Source organism: Danio rerio, chromosome 17, assembly GCF_049306965.1.
Source record: "Danio rerio strain Tuebingen ecotype United States chromosome 17, GRCz12tu, whole genome shotgun sequence".
Classification (NCBI taxonomy): Eukaryota; Metazoa; Chordata; class Actinopteri; order Cypriniformes; family Danionidae; genus Danio; species Danio rerio.
In genome coordinates, this window is record NC_133192.1 from 28,746,639 (window position 1) to 28,765,969 (window position 19,331).

At 37.4% G+C, this 19,331-nt stretch overlaps 2 protein-coding genes across 2 annotated transcripts in view; both read right to left on the reverse strand.

Annotated features, from left to right (window-relative positions):
• e2f2 (E2F transcription factor 2) overlaps nucleotides 1-5,952 on the reverse strand; it is a 30,197-nt gene extending 24,245 nt beyond the window's left edge. The window contains exon 1 of the mRNA XM_073928602.1: nucleotides 5,214-5,952. Within this exon, the coding sequence (XP_073784703.1) occupies nucleotides 5,214-5,480 (267 nt within the window). The 5' untranslated portion in view covers nucleotides 5,481-5,952. The remainder of the gene's footprint in view (nucleotides 1-5,213) is intronic.
• Nucleotides 5,953-11,441: 5,489 nt separating this feature from the next.
• On the reverse strand, nucleotides 11,442-13,358 carry id3 (inhibitor of DNA binding 3). The gene is given in 3 exon segments (NM_152967.1): nucleotides 11,442-12,119; nucleotides 12,749-12,827; nucleotides 12,927-13,358. Coding segments are annotated over 2 exon segments (351 nt in total). The 5' UTR covers nucleotides 13,224-13,358; the 3' UTR covers nucleotides 11,442-12,119; nucleotides 12,749-12,773.
• Nucleotides 13,359-19,331: the final 5,973 nt, after the last annotated feature.

Here is a 19,331-nt window from a genome sequence, read left to right on the forward strand (position 1 = left end):
AGTTTGAACCACTTGTACGTTAAGGAAGCGTTCAGAAAAAACAACACCGGAGAAGAAACTCGACACAGAGGAACACAAACACATCTCAGCCTACTAGCGTTTCGGAAGTGTTAATGCAAAGCAACAGAAACAGTGCGCAGAAGTATGAATGGTTTTAAGGCTGGTACTTCTGCATCAGGTGCACGCGTATTGACCGGTGCAGCCTTCACGAGGTTGCATAGCCCTCGCCATGGGTGACGCTGACACGCACCACTCAAAAAAAAATTTATCTACACATCGCATCGATGTGAAGCACAAGCTCTGTGATTGGTCGGCTTGGTAGCTGTGATGAGTGTGGGTGGCGCTGAAAGCTGCGACCTCGATGGAGCGAGTGTATACAAGTGTCAAGTCTCATGAAGAAGCTTCAGATGGAAACTTGTATTTTGTGTTCACCTTTGATTAAAGTTGTTGTATGTCCGCAAGTTCCCGCCGCTGAATGAGTGAGTTTGAGCTACTTGTACATTAAGGTAGAGTTCAGAGAAAACAAAACACCCGCGAAGAAACTCGACACAAAGGAACATAAAAGCCTACTGAAAGCTAGCATTTTGGAAGTGTTATTGCAGAGCAACACAAACAGCATGCAGAAGTAAAAATGCATGGCTACACGCAAGGCAGATGTCGTGGGTCACGTTGATCACTCAGTGCAGAAGTATAAATCAGCCTTAACATTAATAACACATTCAACACAAGACCAGAAATGTGCATTTTAGAAAGAATTTTGTAGAAATTATGCTATGAGAAACTATGAGCTCAGCAGAATTCTTTAATTCAATTCACATGTAGTTTAAAGCAAAGGTTCAAAGTTCTGAGGATGGAAATGAGAGCTTCAGGTGTGTCATTCAAGTCAAACTGAAAAAAAGGGCAGAGACCAAGAGTGAAACTCCTCACAGCAGGAGATATGACTGTAGCACATTAGTGTGAAAAAATTAACCAGGGAAGTTGTTCACCATGCCATGTGGTAGGGCTGTGCGACTTGGGTAAAAAATCTAATTGCGATTTTTATGACAGATATTGCAATTTGATTTGCAATTTAATTTTGTAGTCAAGCTTCAGGTCAATAATCTGTAAGGTGGGGCAACAATTCTGTGACAGCTCTAATAAATGACCTGTTTTGGTTTGATGTCTGTGACTTAGGCCCCGTTTACACTAGTGCGTTTTAGTTTTAAAACGGCGTTGTAGAATGAAAACGATCCGCGTCCACACTCGCGTTTTACCCAGCGTTTCTGAACAGCTCTCTGTCCACACCAAAACGCTGAAAACGCACATCACGTGACCACACACACACTCTCGGGCAAGCGCTCCAGCTTTTCTACCCAGATGAGAGCTCTGCTTGTCGGACTGCTCATCAAGCATCTCCCGCTGGATCTAATCTCACTATATTTGCTGAACGTGATATTTCATTCATGTTGTTGTCTTTATCTAACGACATAGGCCAATTCCCTGACTTTGGTCATTGGAATCTATTAAGTTACTTGTTCACGGGTAACATGTTTTTGGTTAAGCGCAAAGATAAGTTAATGATTAATCCAGGTACATCGACTGATCGCTTGCCTTTATTACCTACAATGTATAAACTTATTGTATGTTATACTTTTATAATTATCGATTATTAAAACTGATATTCAGCAAAAGAGAGGGTGCGTTTCGTATTTTCACTGAAATTGAAAGGAGGCAGTTGTTATAGGCTCCGTTTTGTTATAAATATCCACACAGTGAAGATGACGCTCATATATGCAGCACGACGCCTCAACATTTCTGCTGTCTGTTAAGTTGCTAATATTAAAAAGAAAATAGGCAGTTCCTTAAATCATGTTTACATTTTATTGTTGAGAAAGAGAAACAACGTAGCCAAGGTGATGTGAATGAAGTTATAAAGTACACTGTTCCCTTTGAAGATTTACCCGTGTCCTCGGTATGTTTTCCATATCAAACTGAGAAGGGGGAGACTGCAGCCTTGATCAAACTTGCGAAGTCTTAACTTACAAGAAGAGGATGCGAGACTGAACTGTGTGTGGGCTACTTAATATTGAGGAAAAGCCCCAATCAGATAGGCGAACGTCGGCAGCCCCGCCTCCGTTTTCAGATGTCTCCGTCTTTCCCCATCCACACTGAGACGGAGCAGCAGCGTTTTACAATGAAAACGGCCTCTCCAGCGTTTTCGAAAAGCTCCGTTTTCGGTGCTCGAGAACTCCGGCGTAGTGTGGATGGATGGCGTAACCGTAGCAAAACTTATGCGTTTTAAAACTAAAACGCACTAGTGTAAACGGGGCCTTAGAAACCAAAATATTCCCATGTTACCAAAGTCCTGTTTTTCTTTGATATTTGTTTATCAATGCTTCTGAAGCAGCAGACGCCATTATCCCAATTGTCCGCGCTTTCCTGTTGGTTTGTTTTTTTATTGTGAGAGTTCCTCATAGTTCGGTTGTGCAAGTAGGCAGAACGAAAGTGTGCTCACTCAGTTGGCTAGTAAGACTACCACACACAGACGGCACTCACGCATTTGCTCTGGGTGGGGGAAACTAAATAATACATATATTTCATATCAAAGCCTCTTGCAATTAGCTAATTGAAACATTTCAAATTGCGATTTGATTAATCACAGAGCCCTACCATGTGGAGTGTGTCATTTCCAGAAATTCTTAAAATGTAAATAGGAAAAAGCAAGGCCACATAAGATGATGATGATGGAGAAACATTTTGAGTTGATCAACTGATGTACCAAACCACAAGGCTTTTAGCATAATCTATGTAGGAGTTTATGAGGCATATGCATCAATCCTTCATGCAGACGCCCATTCTGTTATCAGCTCTGCCCCATATTTTACAGTGTGAGTCTGTGATCATTCTTTTTTTTATCAGCTGGAAGCAGCGAGTGACACAGAGAGAGCTTTGAGATGGGCATTTTCCTGAAGCAGATACCCTGACCTACTTGACCTTTTCAACAGGTTGAGCTCATGCAAGGACAAATGGTGAGACAGGTGTACGAAGGTGCATGTAAAAAGAGGAGTGTTAATTACAACAGCAAATACATAATCGAAAAAGCTGTACAATCCAGGACCACACAACTACAGGAATAACCAGTTTTGGGATGAGTGGAATGAACCTCGTTCATTTGATGCTGTGACTTTAAGGGAGCATTCATTCAGCATGTTTTATCGATTGCTAAATATAAAAGGTTTTGTATTTGGATAAGTTTACCTTTTAATACCCTTCCCCCATTTTACTATTAGGCCCGAACCATATATTATAATGTCCGGTTCAGAAGCTGTAAAGCACCCTTCCCCCTACCATCAGCTTCTGCTACCTCCCCCCTGAAATAACCCTCATATGGCAAGCCAAACCAGCATTTACTCCTTTACTACAGTAGTTACAGATTTAAAATAGATCAAAATAAAGTTATTTTTTTCAAAACTGTTCACAGTTTTAGTTCAACTTTGATGAAATGTTTTGATCCACTTCAAATGTCGACTAATGTTATGGTTTTCACGTCATGTTTTTTCTATCAGTAAGTGATGCAAAAAGTAATTGCAAATTTTTTAATTTTAATCTTTACCTATATAAGACTAGTGTAATATACTAAGTATTTCACTACGTTTATTCTGATGTCAACTACTTTTTAATGGTAACCAGTACTTCTTTATTTGCTAGTTCAAACAGTTCAAACAGTTGACATGTATTGTTTGAACATCAGAACTGCCATAGATAAATTAGCTAAAACAAAAAAACAATCAATACAACTTCATAAGCCTTGACCGCATATTTAAAATTACATAAAATGGGGTTGTTAGTAATGTACTTACAGACTGTGTCCAAAATTGCACACTTCCACACTATATAGTACGCTAAAAACAGTATGTGAGCGGAGTAGTGTGTCTGAATTCATAGAATGCTAAAAACTTGCGAGAAGTATCCAGATGACCTACTACTTCCGGAAAGATTCTGAAGTGCGCATCCAATGATGCTACACTATCCCATTATGCTTCGTGAGAGAATTCATGAATGGAACAAAAGAGACACAACTGATGTGGGTAGGCCACATGATGATAACAAAATGGTGGATGTAGTACAATTGAGTTCAATTCATACTGCTTACATTCATGCTGCATAGAATGGGCTTTTCTAACGGTCGAGTAGTACGTTTAAATTCAAATGCAGTACCTACTGAGTGGTAGGCGATTTCGGATATCGTCTGTCTTTTATGATGCATGCAAAGTTTTAGACAACTTAAATATCAGTTTTATGGAGTTGCGTGCTAAAAGTTTTCTTTTAAACCTGTTTCTTCATCTGAACAACTGGAAAGTTAAATCACTAATTCACTTTATTTGTGTCGTATGTACAGGTAAGTTTTTTTTAAAATATAGAGAAACTGACTCAATTACATCATTCCCAATTCTTCACAGTGTGGATTGGGCTAAATATCTTACTTAATTAGCTGTGGTTCTCTGATTGGTGGAATTGTCTGCACAGCATCATGGGAATTATAGTGTTTCTGGACAAACTCTGAAATTTAACAATTGTTTTAGAATAACACAAATAATACAAGATATTTATAAGTTATTTAACAAGGCTTTAACAAAATCATATACAAATCGATTAATAACTTCTGAGCCTACAAAAGGTTTCTTTTTCTATTAGTTATTGATATAAAATCCATTTCTCCAGGGATAATATAGTTATTATTTTTAACCTATGCATTATTCCTCACAAGTATTCGCTCCTGTCAGAACGTAAAAATAATACTGTGACTGAGCAAAACACTATTTTATGTGCTATTTTGAATGTGAGACAAACACAACAGAAAGTTGAGCAGTTTAAGATATAAATGGCTTGCCACACACTCTCTTGGCTAAAGGTCCTGTCTGTCCTAATGTCATGACTTAAATATAAACGTAAGTTTGTGGCCATCCTCTCCAATGACTGGCCTGTTTAATTCATTTATGAGGAACTGACAGATATTCAGTACATCAGAGATGATGGCACAGATAAAATCCTTCCGCGAAGCCAGAAAAAGAAGCTTTAGTGTTGTAGAAAGCAGAGAACTACAGTGTGACTGTATCTGCGTTTTAGTAAATACCACATTCATGTTATAAGACGAGAAACAAAGATTTAGAGGGCAAACATTCGCATATATGGCGCTGTAGTATGAGCAGAAATGGGGGTGGAAAGAAGCATACCGGTAGCCGCCCGGAAGAAGTCCGCACCGGCTTAGGCTCGGGCCCGTGGGGGGTCGCATACAAACAGTTGGGTCTCTGCTCCACAGCTGTCGTGTTCCCGATCTGAGTGAAGTATCCAGCCGGTACCGAATTCATCGGTGGACTCGCCAGTCCCGTGGTGAAAAAGTCCGTCCTCATCGCGGTGAACATTTTCTTCTGCGGGCACGAGAGCCCAGATCCTGCGCCTCTTCCCGAAGCAGGAGAAATCCCTCTGGGTATCCGCATCATTTTGCGCACGGAATGCAAAACCCGCGAAAGTGACGCAAAAGAAACTCTTTTATTACGCAAATTGCGTTTGTAGTTCACTGCAGAACCAATCAAGCGTTAATGAATACGTGTATCTTAAAACAATGCTAATGCTACAAGCGATAGTTGTATAATAGTATATTGCAATATTAGTATAATAAATAATGTTAAGTTGCAGATAAATTACGTGTGAAAATAAGAAAATATAATCATCCGAGTTGCACAAAGTATCCCAGGGTCCTTTGTTGTTGTAGCACAGGAGAAGCTATTCTGTTTTGTTATAATGAAAATAACTTAAACATATACTACACGCACAATGCTTGATAAAACTACCTTTCAATGATAAGTAAAGCTTCAAAATGTTCCTCTCGCAGTTATCGAGTAAAGCCAGCGACCGTGAGAAACGTCCCTGTGTGTCTGTAATCCTTCTCCAGCAGAAAAGCTTTGCTTTGACATCAGCTCAACAGAGGAGTGCTATTTTAGCGCCAAATTACGTCCCGCGAAATTTGGATCTCCCGCGGTTGGAGGCGCGCAGCGATTGGCTGCTGGCACGCCGCTCTCATTCGTATTCTGAATATATTTACATGTAACAGTTGGCGCCCAGCGTTCTTCCTCTTAAAGAGACAGCGCCTTTTCAGTCTCTTTTGTGAACAGGGAAATTTTCCCCCAAACTACAACAAAACAACAGCGGCCTATTGGCCTATTCAGACCTATTGTAGTCATATTTAGATTTAGCACAAATATACGTTTGACATTTATACAAATATGACGTCATATCGCATAAAATATAGGTTTGTTCTTTGAAAAATCACCATAAAACCCTCAATATTAAAGCATTTGGCTTGATAAAATAAATGATGATTTTGAAGGATGGCTTTATAGCAGGCCCATTGTGTTTTCTAATGAATCAATGTCATGAATTAATCTTAAACGTCAATGTTTTTAAACAACTAAATGGAAAAATGGTTGACTTCGGCGTGGCCTGTCTGTTTGAAAAGAGATTTAAAGAGAAAACAAGAGCTTTAAAGGCCGTAAACAACTCCACAGAAAAGAACCTATACACTTGAAAGGATCTTATCATTTTACACAAAGAGTAACCCCTGCCATGCTTCAGATGATTGTTGAGTCTCTCCCACCAAACTATTTGCCCAATGATGACTTACAGTGTTTAGAAGAGGTGCAGTCCTTTTCTTTCAAGCTGTACTTTGGGGCAAAAATGAACATATAGTTTAACTAATGAGAAATGTTTGATTTGATTTATTTAATGAAATATAGGCCTGCTTAGGTATGGGATTAGTGCCTTTACAGTCTAGTTGTATTGGATATCAGATATCCCTTATGAAAAAAAAAATACTATCGTAATTTATAATTTTAATAAATGCAATCAATATAATATAGTTTCCATACTATAGTAAAGTACTTCAATGAATCTGTTGTGGCAATTATATTGTGCCTGTGGTAATACAGCAACTAACATTATAAACAAAAACAATACTGTAGTTTTTCTAACACTAATACCCTATATTGTACTGCAATGCACCACAGTTTACTGTAGTGAAACATAAAAGCTACTACAGTATTTATTGCTGTGCATGCGGTAGGATTTATTAACAAAATATTGTAAATGTATGGTTAAATGGTCTATAGAATTGACAAGCAGATGGTCTTAATAATATAACATAAGAATCTTACGTAAGTGAAGTCACCTTTCACCACTGACCTACTGTATTGTTTTAAATAGAGAAAACATTTTACAAGTAACTGTTATTCTAAATCTTGGACCATATTCTTGAAAGACAAACTCATCAATGAAAGGTGTGAAGCACCAAAAGTACATTTTGAAGCCTATAAAAATTAATTTTAATGACAAATAGGCAATTTTTGTTATTCAGGAAATATCTTACTTTTTTACAAGAGAAGCTAGAAAAATCATTATCATCATTATTATTATTATTACCATTATGCATATTTTTTTTTATCATTCAAGTTGCCAAATTTTGACTGAGAAAAGTTGAATGTGCCGGCCAGCTTTTAATTTGCTTGATACTTTGCCTTAATAGGCAGTCTTTAATTTAAATTTTTAACATATTACTTTTTCCTAATGGTATTTGATAAAAACAATACGTATATATATATATATATATATATATATATATATATATATATATATATATATATATATATATATATATATATATTATATTGCTTTATTCTAAATTTTTAGGAAATGCTTTGGTAGATAAAAAAAAGTTTGTTTATAACCACCCGACAAGCTAATCCACAAATAAATAGTGCTTAAAATGCTGTAGCTATTTTATCTATTAATACTTAACTTCATAGTGATTATTATTATTCATAACTTCATAGTTGTTATTATTATTAAGTTTTTTTTTAAATGTATATTCCAAATGTATTATTTGTGATATTAGTTTTGTGTATAGTTATAAGGCCAAAATGGACGACATACTGTGCTTTGATAAAAAAAAAAAGCTTTTAAAATGGAAAGGGTTGTCAAACATAGACTCCAAAGGACATTTTAATTAGTAATGACAATTGTAGCCTTAACAAAACTCTGAAAAGTGAACTGTAAGATATGCATATATTGTAAGTTTACTCAGTCTGAGTAAAGGAGTTTTATATATGCATGTGTTCGTATTAATATTGCCTACAGAAAAGTTCAGAAGTCAACATAGGTTACTCAAAAAGGTTGGAAGAAGGTTAGTCATGTGCTTTTACGCGCGCCCTCTTCTGGCGATACATTAACACGCATGCGATTTCTTTCCTTTTTTAATAGGCTTTTAGTTAAACGCCTGATATTTAAAGGTCCATGGTATCTTGTATCAGTTATATTATACAACATATATCGGTATATTGTAAATTTGTATAGGTCATCCTCGTGTTTTTCAACGCTTTTAGGATTGCTTTAGAAGAAGCAATTGGTAAGAAGTCTTGATACCGACTCACAGGTAAACAGTTAAAGTCATCTTACTTAGTAGTCAGTTTTTTATATCATAACGTGTAAAATCGTTCTTTACGAACGTGTAAGTTTTTAAATGAAAATCGCAGGAGCTTATTGGCTCAATGATGCTGACGCTGAAGTCACGCGACCGTTTTGTAGTTTTCTTTGCAGTACCGCTTATCAGCTTGTTAAACGTTTAACTTGTTTAACGTTTAGCTTGTTCAAATAAGTTGTGTTCATTTGTGAAATTAACGAGATGAACAACGTGTAAGAATTAGTTCAGTCAAATAGAAATCATACAAAAAACCCTCTGGAAAACTAGTTGATAAAACAGTGACAGGCTGGACTACAAAAAAATGTCATCACTTAACAATGTGGTCATACTTATGTAGGGGGTTGATTACTATTTTGAGGGCTCTAAGCAAATATAGGACCCTCATGCATTAACACAACAAAAAGTTTTCCTTTAAATCTATTAATTAAAAAAATGTAGTAACAGTCTGCTGTGATAAGTTTTCCGCAAAGTTTTATTACAATTTTGGGGAGAATCTAATACATAATTTGGTCCAATTTTTACAATACTGCACTTTGTTGGTCAGTTATTTTTTCAGGCCAACGTTCATGGCCCAATTTTGGGCACCAAGGAATAGGGCATTCATCTTCACTGGCATGTGGGTTCAGCGTGTTCAAAGGGCAGCGTGACTGGATTTTCCTTCTCTTCAGAAGTTTCAGTTAGATATTTAGTTTTTTTTTTTTTTTTATATTTTCTGGCAAACCTTCAGTATTTGCTACATGCTACATGGCTCTTTGTTCCAATGCATTTGGGCCGCATGTTAGTAATCATGTCAAAATCAATCATCAAATGCAGTCAACGGCTTGTGGTCAGTAGGGGGCCCACTAAGCCTCTGGGGCCTCACGCAGTTGTGTGCTTTGTGTGGTCGGTAAAACACATTTACTGGAACAATGAAATGCTAAGGGAAGGTTAAGCAATGTGCTTACTCTCCCCTCATGCCTAACACCCTCAGTATCATCCATACACAAGTATACCCTCAAACAGAGCGTATATCAAGCACTAGACACAAACATACATGCATCAGACAAGAATTCTTTAAAACACACAACTCTACTTGTAAACATTTGGCCTTTGTAATTCAGAGATTGATTCCACAGTCATTATTGAAGGTGATATAAATTGGTATCACCTTATTTTGATGGTCCCCTTAGGTAAGTTAAGTATCTGCCGAAAGAGCAGTATCAGCATATATTAATCAAATGAAAAGTAATTGGCATGTAGTTGCAAAATAAAGTGTTACCAAAAAATGTATTGATTGATGTGACCTCACTGCATTGCAGCAGCATACTGTATCATCCACATTTGTACCCAAAATATGATAATGCTGGAGTTTTAGATTTAATTACTCTCTCTCTCTCTCTCTCTCTCTCACACACACACACACACACACACACACACACACACACACACACAAATAATAAATTGATTATTAAATTAAGTATTATTAAAACATAAATTTTAGGTTTTGATGCCAAATAAGTGATGCACTGTAAAAAAATCATATGATCAATTAGTCATGACAGCATATGTTTTTAGGTCATTGTAACTTATTAAACTGAGTTATTCAATCAGTTTAACATAATATAAGTTAAATGGACTCATAAAGTTCATTTGATTCAGCTTAAAAATTTAAGGCAACCAGGAGTTTTTTTTTTTTTTTTTACAGTATAGACACATATGTTTAGGATATTCATGACTATGCAAACACTTAATTCATGATTCTTTTAGGGGAATCGTTTTTGATTCAAGCAGAAAAAACTCTAAACACGATAATACTGCTTAATTTTTTGCACTGTAAAAATATGTTGCTGCCTTTAATTTTTTGTTGAATCAAATAAACTTTTCATCTGAAGTTCACACTGACTAAAGCTATTATGTTAAACTTTGTATAACTTAAAAAAATAATTGAAAGCTGATTAACTTATTAAAATAAGTTAAAGCAACATAAAAAATATTTGTTGTCGACTTTTTTACATTACATTTTTTACAGTGCAACGCTGAAAGAAATTATGTAATCTGACAATTTACACCTAACACATTCCCAAAGATTGAGGCATGTTGTCACAAAATGTCAACAGGCGTTCAGCTACCGTTTTCCATGTGGAGTAACGAGTGAAATGTAGGTTAATGGAAAGACTATTATTATGTCTATCAAGAAAAACGTACGGGCTAAATCCACCAGGTGCCATTTACGTACGAGAGCCACAAGACGGCGCCAGTTCATTGTCAGTGGTCCAAACTAGACATGCGTTTGTGATTATTACTTTGAACAGTTGGTGCCGCTACATGACTTTTTATTTTTTAAAAGAAACCTACGGAACACTTCACATTACTCAACACCCAGATCTTAAGTCTGAAGTGTGCTGACGGTCAGCCCCCTAAAGACCTTTAATACCACTTTTCAAGTCCAGATGAGATAAATACTATAGTGCTTCTCAAAGTTTGACCACTGGTCACTCTAGTTCACAGGACAAAGATCTTTTTGACCAAAGACAGTTGTGCTATTTTTAACATAGTGACTCACATTTAGACATTGTCGTGTAGGCTTGTAAAAGATCATATGCGAACATGAAAAAGTCCACCATGACTCCATCTGAAAAGGTTTTTTTTTGGCAGATGCACTGTACTTTTACTTTTTTTTTTTGCATCTTCACAGGCAATTTAACTGAATTTTCTTCAGATACTTTGAAAGCGACTCTGTTATGTTCCATATCATTCATATCAATACTATATAAACCATGTAAACATCTTCAGGGGGAGATGAATGATGATGATGATGATATATATATATAAAGAATTTTAAATAGGCCTATACACACATAGTATACGCATTTATCAGGCATACAGATATCTGAAGTTTTAAAGCAAACAAAGTGTAAGTTAAGAGAAAAAGAAACAAACCACAAATGTATGACTTTCATATGATTTATTTTCTTGTGAAAAAAAGAGTAAGTACAAAGAAAAAACTCTTAAATGAGTTTATGAAACTCGTTGATCTGACAGTCTGTAGAAATAGACAATCCCCACAAACATATACAATCCACTCTATATTATAGAGTTCATATTCTAATCCAAGTCTTTATCCCCACTGCCTTTCCCACCCTATAATACAAAAACTCCCCTCAAGCACAATATATACACACATCATCCCGTGATCGAGAAGCTCGCTGAGACCAAACTGCAGCCATGCTGACTGTGAAAATGTTTTCAAGAAAATAAAAAAAAAATATTACAAAAGGGGTGGAGGGGGGCTGCTCTCCAAGAATGGCTGGGAAGGAAGGGTGTGTGAAGAGATATTAGTTAGTCCAAATAGTCAGGAATGTAGCCAGTACAAAATACACAATGCTTGATTGTTGCCACAAAAACAGGAATGATTAAGGAAAAAAAAAATCAGAGGGCTTTTCTTTTTGTGATCTTAAAAACTCCTCGGCTTTGGTTTGTTCAAGTGTCCAGTGACCAAAGAATAGACAGCTCGAGAGGGGCGCAGATTGCTTTCCCACACTCTGAATAGAGCCTCACTCCTTCACCCGGCTCACCCCTTCACTCTCTTTTCTTCCATAAGTGGAGGAGAAAAGTTTCTGTCCCGCACCTGCAGCATAGATGAGAGGGAGAAAAGTTAACTCAGAGCTCACACACACACACACACACACACACACACACAAACACACACTGTGTGGACAGCAGACAGTCTGGCGCCAAATGGAAAACTTTCATTTGCTAGAGCTGATAGGGGAATCTAAGCTTGTTTGCTGATTGGCACGATGACCAAAAAATAAATTAGGACGCTGGACAGACTTTGAGATAACTCTCTGACATAATATGTAATCTTATCCTTTATAACATTTACCAAAAACTTGAGATTTAGCCAGAGACTTATTAGATTCAACTCTTTAAAAGGACAGCTCCATTTAAAACCAAACTGGATTTTCCGGTCTAATGCATTTCAGGGTCTCAGTTCTTAGGAACTTAGTAACCTTGTAGTTTGGAAAGCCATTTATGAATTCTGATTTCAAGAAATGTTGGTCTGAAGAACTTAGGAAAACACCAAGACCTCCAAAGATCTTTTAAAAAGTCCTAGCTTGTATAATCTGTTTTTTTTTAATCTTCTCTATTTAATGAGTGTTTTTGGTTAAACTTCTGAAGAAGTAAATATATTCTGAACTCATTTTTATAAATTATTGGTTTAATTTCGAAAGCTGAATTGAAAAGGAAACGTACCATTGACTGATATCATTCATCCATCCTAATGGCACATAGCTCCATCTTCTTTGGAGAAATTACGGCTCATCTCTGAGTTCTTCGGGAAAAAAAGACATGCAAAGATTTATTTTATTAAAGTTAAATATGAATTGGTTAATATAGCGAAGGCATTATAATTCAGGTATGTAGCACTCACCTTCATTGACAGGAAAATGTCAGGCGTGTTTTGTGTGTCTGCCTCGTTTTCCAGCGCTATCTGTAAGTCGAAGATGTAGTCGATGACATGTTGGAGAATCTCCACTTGGCTCACGGACTTGTTCTGCGGGATGCTGGGCACTAGCTCTTTGAGTTTGGAGTAACAGTCATTCATATTCATGTCGGACAGCTCCTCGGAAGGACTCTTGCAGCGGCTGATCGCGAGGCTCTGCTCCGAGATACAGCACACCGCTTCATAGCAGCTTCTGACAGAGCGAACGGGACTGATCGCCTTCATTCTGGGTCTGGCGTCTGACTTGCTAGTAGAATCCAACTGGTGAGATGTCTGAGAAAATCCTCCGTCTGGACACTGGGATAAACTAGCTGTAAAGCTCTATAGATATCCAATGTTGAACTCCTTTCACGTCGCGTGCTCACTGAACGATGGAAGTTCTACTGAGCAGGCGATCCTTTTTAAACACTGGTCCGTGTAGCTCCGCCCCTTGCAGAAATAAACAAACCCTCATGTGCCACACAGCCAATAGTAGAATGGAAATAAGTGCACAGACCCCGCCCTATGCAAATAGTTAAGTCTTCATTGGAAGCTTTGGCTTGTCAGTCAGAGAGAATGGTGGAATGAGGAAGAGCTGTCAGGATATCAGAGTTATATGTATTTTTTCACTGGTGGATTTGAGTGAAGATTTGAGGTCAGTGAACCAAAAAGGAGCTGGGCAAGCTCGTGGAGTAGATTAAATATAAACTTAGGTTAAAGTTCACATAGTTGTTTTATAGGATCATTTTTGAGTTTATTTTGTTATCAGCTGATTGTGTTATAGGCTATGCATGGTACTAGACTACACTGAAATTAATTTGAGAATTATATTCAAACGCAGTAAGCATAACATTTTATTAAACTTAAACTGTTAGCCAATCACGCCAATTTCCTAGGACTACTTAAAAACGTTGACACTTTTAACATTTATTGAGGAAAAATGGGAGGCAAAAGCTATCATGGCTTAATATCATTCTGTCTCAACTCAGACGTTATGGATAAACTCCATAAATCTGCTACTCCCGTGACCTGCAGACAAACTGGCGTCGGGAATTAATTCCCTTAGGAGACTTCTACACACATACAATGAGATTAAATATCAATACAGGACACAATTTAATACCCACACACAAAAACATTTCAATCTTAATTGCTATCTCACAGTAAAACAAGAGAAATTAAAGTGCAAGTCGCAACATGCGGAGACGAGTTTAATGCACTTTTACAAGTTAGCGAATCTAAAAAGAAGTTGAAAGTAGTAAAGACTGAAAAGTTGATGCCAATCTAGATTCTCAAGCTGAGGGTTAAATATAAATCTTTTTCAATCAAACATCTATAGTATTCTCACGATCAAAATATTAATAACCAACACATGAACCTCTGAAAGAAAGAAACGACTGTGTGCGCGGTTTTGTGCATTCTAAAAGCGTTACTCGTTATCTATAAATAGATCATAACTATAGCCTAGCTGTCTCCCATGACTCTTTTTTATATGAAGAGGAAGCTTTGCAAGTTACAATCAAACTATAGCCTGACTCTCTTTCCAGTTTTAACCCAGCGCATTTTTAGTTTACATCAAGATGTGTCCCCTCTTTTCTCACAGTGCTGTTTTTGTAAAGGAATGCGCTGGCGGGCCAGCTGTGTGTCCTGTCCCGCTCCAGCTGTGTTGATCTAACGCGCGAGTCCCAGACAGCCTGGCGCCGGGCTCCCGACGTCATCCATTCACGCGCTCCAGCGCGCGCCCATCTGCAAAAGACTAGTCTCGGCTACGGACCCGCTCTTATTGGTCAGTACAGCTGTCAGTCGAGCTGTAGGAACCCGCCCAACCTCTCACACAAGACATGCAGACTTGCCCGCACAATTTATTTGCGCACACCTGGACTTACATTCAGTGAAGAGTTTTTCCGTGCGTAAAGCTTTTCAGTTTGGCTAGATTAGTTAAACTAATACAAAAGCAGCTTTGTTTTCTCTGACTCAAATTGTATAATAGGCCTATTTTTTTAAATAAAACACATTCCTGTTTGCTTGAATGGAACATGGTACATATTTTGTCATGTTCAAACTGGTGCTAAAATATGAGTAGACTTCAGTTAAAGGAGACGGCATATTTATTTTTTTCATTTGTGAAAACGAGGTTGTGAGGGCAGGATGAAGATAGACACAGAGCAAGGTTTATTCTTCCCATCCAATTAGTGATTGAAGGAATTTATAAATTAGCAGCCATACTGTTTTTCCTTTCAAAAATGAAGTAAACAAAACTACAAGGATAGTGGTGAAAAAACTGTAATTAAGTAGAATAATCAATACATAATAGCTATAGCAATGTGAATATATGTTAATTCAAATGTTTACATGCATGTCTGATGTCAGAACAAAGTAGCCAAAACCAACTTTTCAGTAATGTTTACATTGAAAACAATTTTTTGTTTTGTTTTCCAAAATAAATTTAAACTCCTGAAACAAACTTCAACTGAACTTAATTTTGACCAGATTTTGTTAGAAATTAAGTCAGTTTATTCAATTTTACTTATTGGGGGCCTTTGTTACACCTGAGTTAATGATGGCAATATAGATTCTGGAGAACACCAGCATTATAAGAAAATAAATATGACACCCATTAGAGGCTTTAGTGACTGGTCTGTTCACACCTTTTATTGCATGCAACTGGATGAATGCACTTCTTTGCATGCCCCGCTGAGATGCTAAACAGAAGCTGCCCTTATATTTGATATCTGTCATGTTGCACAACTGCAACAAATTGAACCTCTTTCTTTTCTTGCACTGACTAAAAGCATGGAAGGCCTCTGGTATCCAGTTCAGTTTAATGAACAGCTATAAACAATTTGGGTGTATACGTGCAAAAGGTGCAAGAATAATGAAAAGGGGAAAAAATAACATATTTAAAAAAAAAAAAAAAACATGGAAATGATTCACCATCTTTGCTGATAGCAAGCAACTCCCTAGATGTTTAGCTCAGAGAAGGCACTGTTTTGTCTCTATTATGTTATACTAGTGTGATAATATGTACTGTATGTCTCTGCCTAATCACAATATGAAGAACAGTAAGTGAACTGACTTTGCTTGTTATTCAGCATGTTTATTCATTTCAAATGTTGATCTAATTGATTCTAGTAACCATTTTATTTTCTTCACTAACATATAGTTAGAATTTTTATTTCTGCAAAATGTTGTTACTTGCATTGTCTTTCTGTTGGCTTTTTCTACAAAATGAATGATGAAGATTTTTCATTACAATTTTCAAGTATAGGCTATTTAAAAGATTAAAAGTTTTGGAAAATTACAGTTTTAGCTGCTTGATGTCTCATTTGAGTTCACTTATCGCTTGGGCCTATTTGGTAATGATTCTTCTTCACTGTATTTGCATTATCATTCACTGATTGCTGCACCTCTTTTGCAATCAAAATATGCAGTTATGTGTCATGCCAATAAACCACATTAAACTTCAATGAATGTGCCGTTATTATTCACCGTGCACGTGATGCAGCACAAACCTCGTGCGCTGACCTTACGTGCCGCTTGATCAATATGAAAAGTACTTGAACTGAAGGATTCAACACGGGGGACACGTGAGGACGTATTTCATTCTCGCTGTGTTTAGTTAAGTGTGACCGCGGCTCAGGTCCGGCACAATCGGCTCTGTTTTCCAGCGCATGGGAGAATGTGGCGACTGGCGTCAGTGAGTCTGCCCCGCGCCGCGTCCCCGCCTCTGCGCGCCCCCGCGCCTCTGTGCAGCTGGACGCTCACAATCAAGCCATCAACAATCGCCGTGCATAATTAGCGCGGCCCCGCACCCCTCCCGCCCTCATCACTCCCAAAGAAAATCTTTCAAGGCGCTTTTGCCCTCTTCTTCGACAAAGCCTCTCTATTTGTCCAATGGCAATAAGGAATCGCAGAGGGAAGACGAAAACCGCGAGAATGCGCCTTAGAAAGCAGCGGCGACCTCTTTGAGTGAGCCTATCTAGTGCGGGGAAAACTGAGGGAGGAGTGAGATAAATACTACTGAGGTCATTACTATGACAACGAAACCCATCTATCTGTCTGTAGGCTACATCTGAAATTTATTTTTAGAGGAAAAATAATGACTTTTTATGATTTACACAACACACACAGACATATTTGAACAAGATTAATTTGTGAACATGGCTAAGTAATGGAGCCAATGAATAATGTGTTGATTTATGGCTGCTTTTCATTTATTTACACTTCTGATGTAAGAAATATTAACAAAGTAACTTTTATTGAAAGTACTTGAAACAATATATTTTCTTTGCTGATATATTCTGATACTAAAATCAGGGATGGTTGTACTATTTTGTGTTATTTTAAACATTGATTACTCTGTATATTGTTTTGTACAATAGGCTATATTGTTTCAAACTACTATGAATGTCAACAAAAGTTACTTTGTTGCACTATAAGTGATCCCTTTAAACTATATACATTTTCTTATTTTGATTGTATGTTTTCTGACTAAAGGGTGTTACACACCAGAAGCGATGCACAGAGTCGTGCCATGCAGCACCATGCATTTCAGAATTCTAAACATAGGTTTCTATCAGGGTACACACACCAGCGCTGCAAGTCAGCGGCGCCCAGCCACAACTCAGGACACTGTTCATATTTCTGCCACGCCACAGAGTGCCATCTGATTAGTTTCATTTTAAATAATATGCGAATGTGCGCGTGTGGTGTGTGATACTTTAAACTGTCATGTGCGCGCCATGTCGCGGCCCTGAGGAGCGCGTCTGGTGTGTGACCCCTTTAAGAGTCAATGTTTGTTCCTTCTTGTACTGTGTGTATAAAAACATTTTAAAAAGTATAAAAAAATGTTTGGTTCTTATTTGCAATTAAGTGTATAAAGATGTGTACAAGGCGATGCGGTGGCGCAGTAGGTAGCACTTTCGCCTCACAGCAAGAAGGTCACTGGTTCAAGCCTCGGCTATGTCAGTTGGAGTTTCTGTGTGGAGTTTGCATGTTCTCCCCGCGTTTGCGTAGGTTTCCTCCAGGTGCTCCGGTTTTCCCCAGAGTCCATAGACATGGGTACGCTAAATTGTCCAAAGTGTGTGAATGAGAATGTATGAATGTTTCCCAGAGATGGATTGCAGCTAGAAGGGCATCTGCTGCGTAAAACCTGCTGGATAAGTTGGCAGTTCATTCCGCTGTGGTGACGCCGGATTAATAAAGGGACTAAGCTGAAAATAAAATAAATGAATGAAAATAGATATATACAGCAACTGTTAATATTTAATATATATTTAATATATTTTTATATATATTTTTAAGTGTCTTGAGTCTCACAGTGCAGCCTAGACACATATTATTTTAACTTTTTATATTTTGCTAATATCCTTCAAATCACTAGATTTCACCAACAAGAAAGTAAATCATTTCTGCTGTAACATACGGTGGCCGAGAGAGCTTAACATGCTTCAATTTAACAAAACACGTTCAATTACAAAAAATGCAAGCAAATTGAGAAAATATCTTTATCAGTTTGACAGCACACAGGCTGCAAATCGTTAAGCACAAACGCATTTTTAAAAAACATGCTGCATTTTCACACAAAGCAAACAATTAATGAAACGTGACGCACTTTCTCACAAGACAACGGAAATGTTTCAAGGAGACCCTAAAAGGTGATGGTCCAGGCTATTTAGGTTATCGTTATTCAGGCTAATAAATACTAAAGACACCGGAATTGGAATTTTAAAATAAACAAACAAAAAAACGCACCCTTTAAACATCACCTACAACTTCAGTGAGCAAAAGTGTCACGGCACAGGTGTCTTTTTGTCTTTGGGTCACCTTGAAACTTTTCCATTGTGTTCTCTTCTTTTTGTCTTTTTGTTTGTGTTGTGAGAAAATGCAGCACATTTTCACAAACTGTTTGAGTTGTGAGAAAATGCAGTGCGTTTTTTAAAAAATGTGTCTGCGTTGTGAAAATTTGCAGCCTGTGTGCTGTCAAACTGATGAAGATCTTTTCTTAATTTGTTGGCGTTATTTGTATTTGCTTGTGTTTCCTTAAACTGCAGCATGTTAAACTCTCTCGGCCACTGTAGTAATAACACTTAGTATGAGCACAAAAAATATATTGCTTTTTATTTACATAAATATGTTATGCCAAGGCACCACGGTGGCGCAGTGGGTAGCACGATCACCTCACAGCAAGGAGGTCGCTGGTTCGAGTTCGATTGATGAACCATTTATTTAGAACTTTTTGTGGACTTTCCAATGCATGTTAATGGTTGTTGGTGGCGAGATCAATCTCTTTAATAGAAAGACAGTTTAATGGGCAGGGATTGAGCCATAAACCCATGCGTTTAAATGACAAAA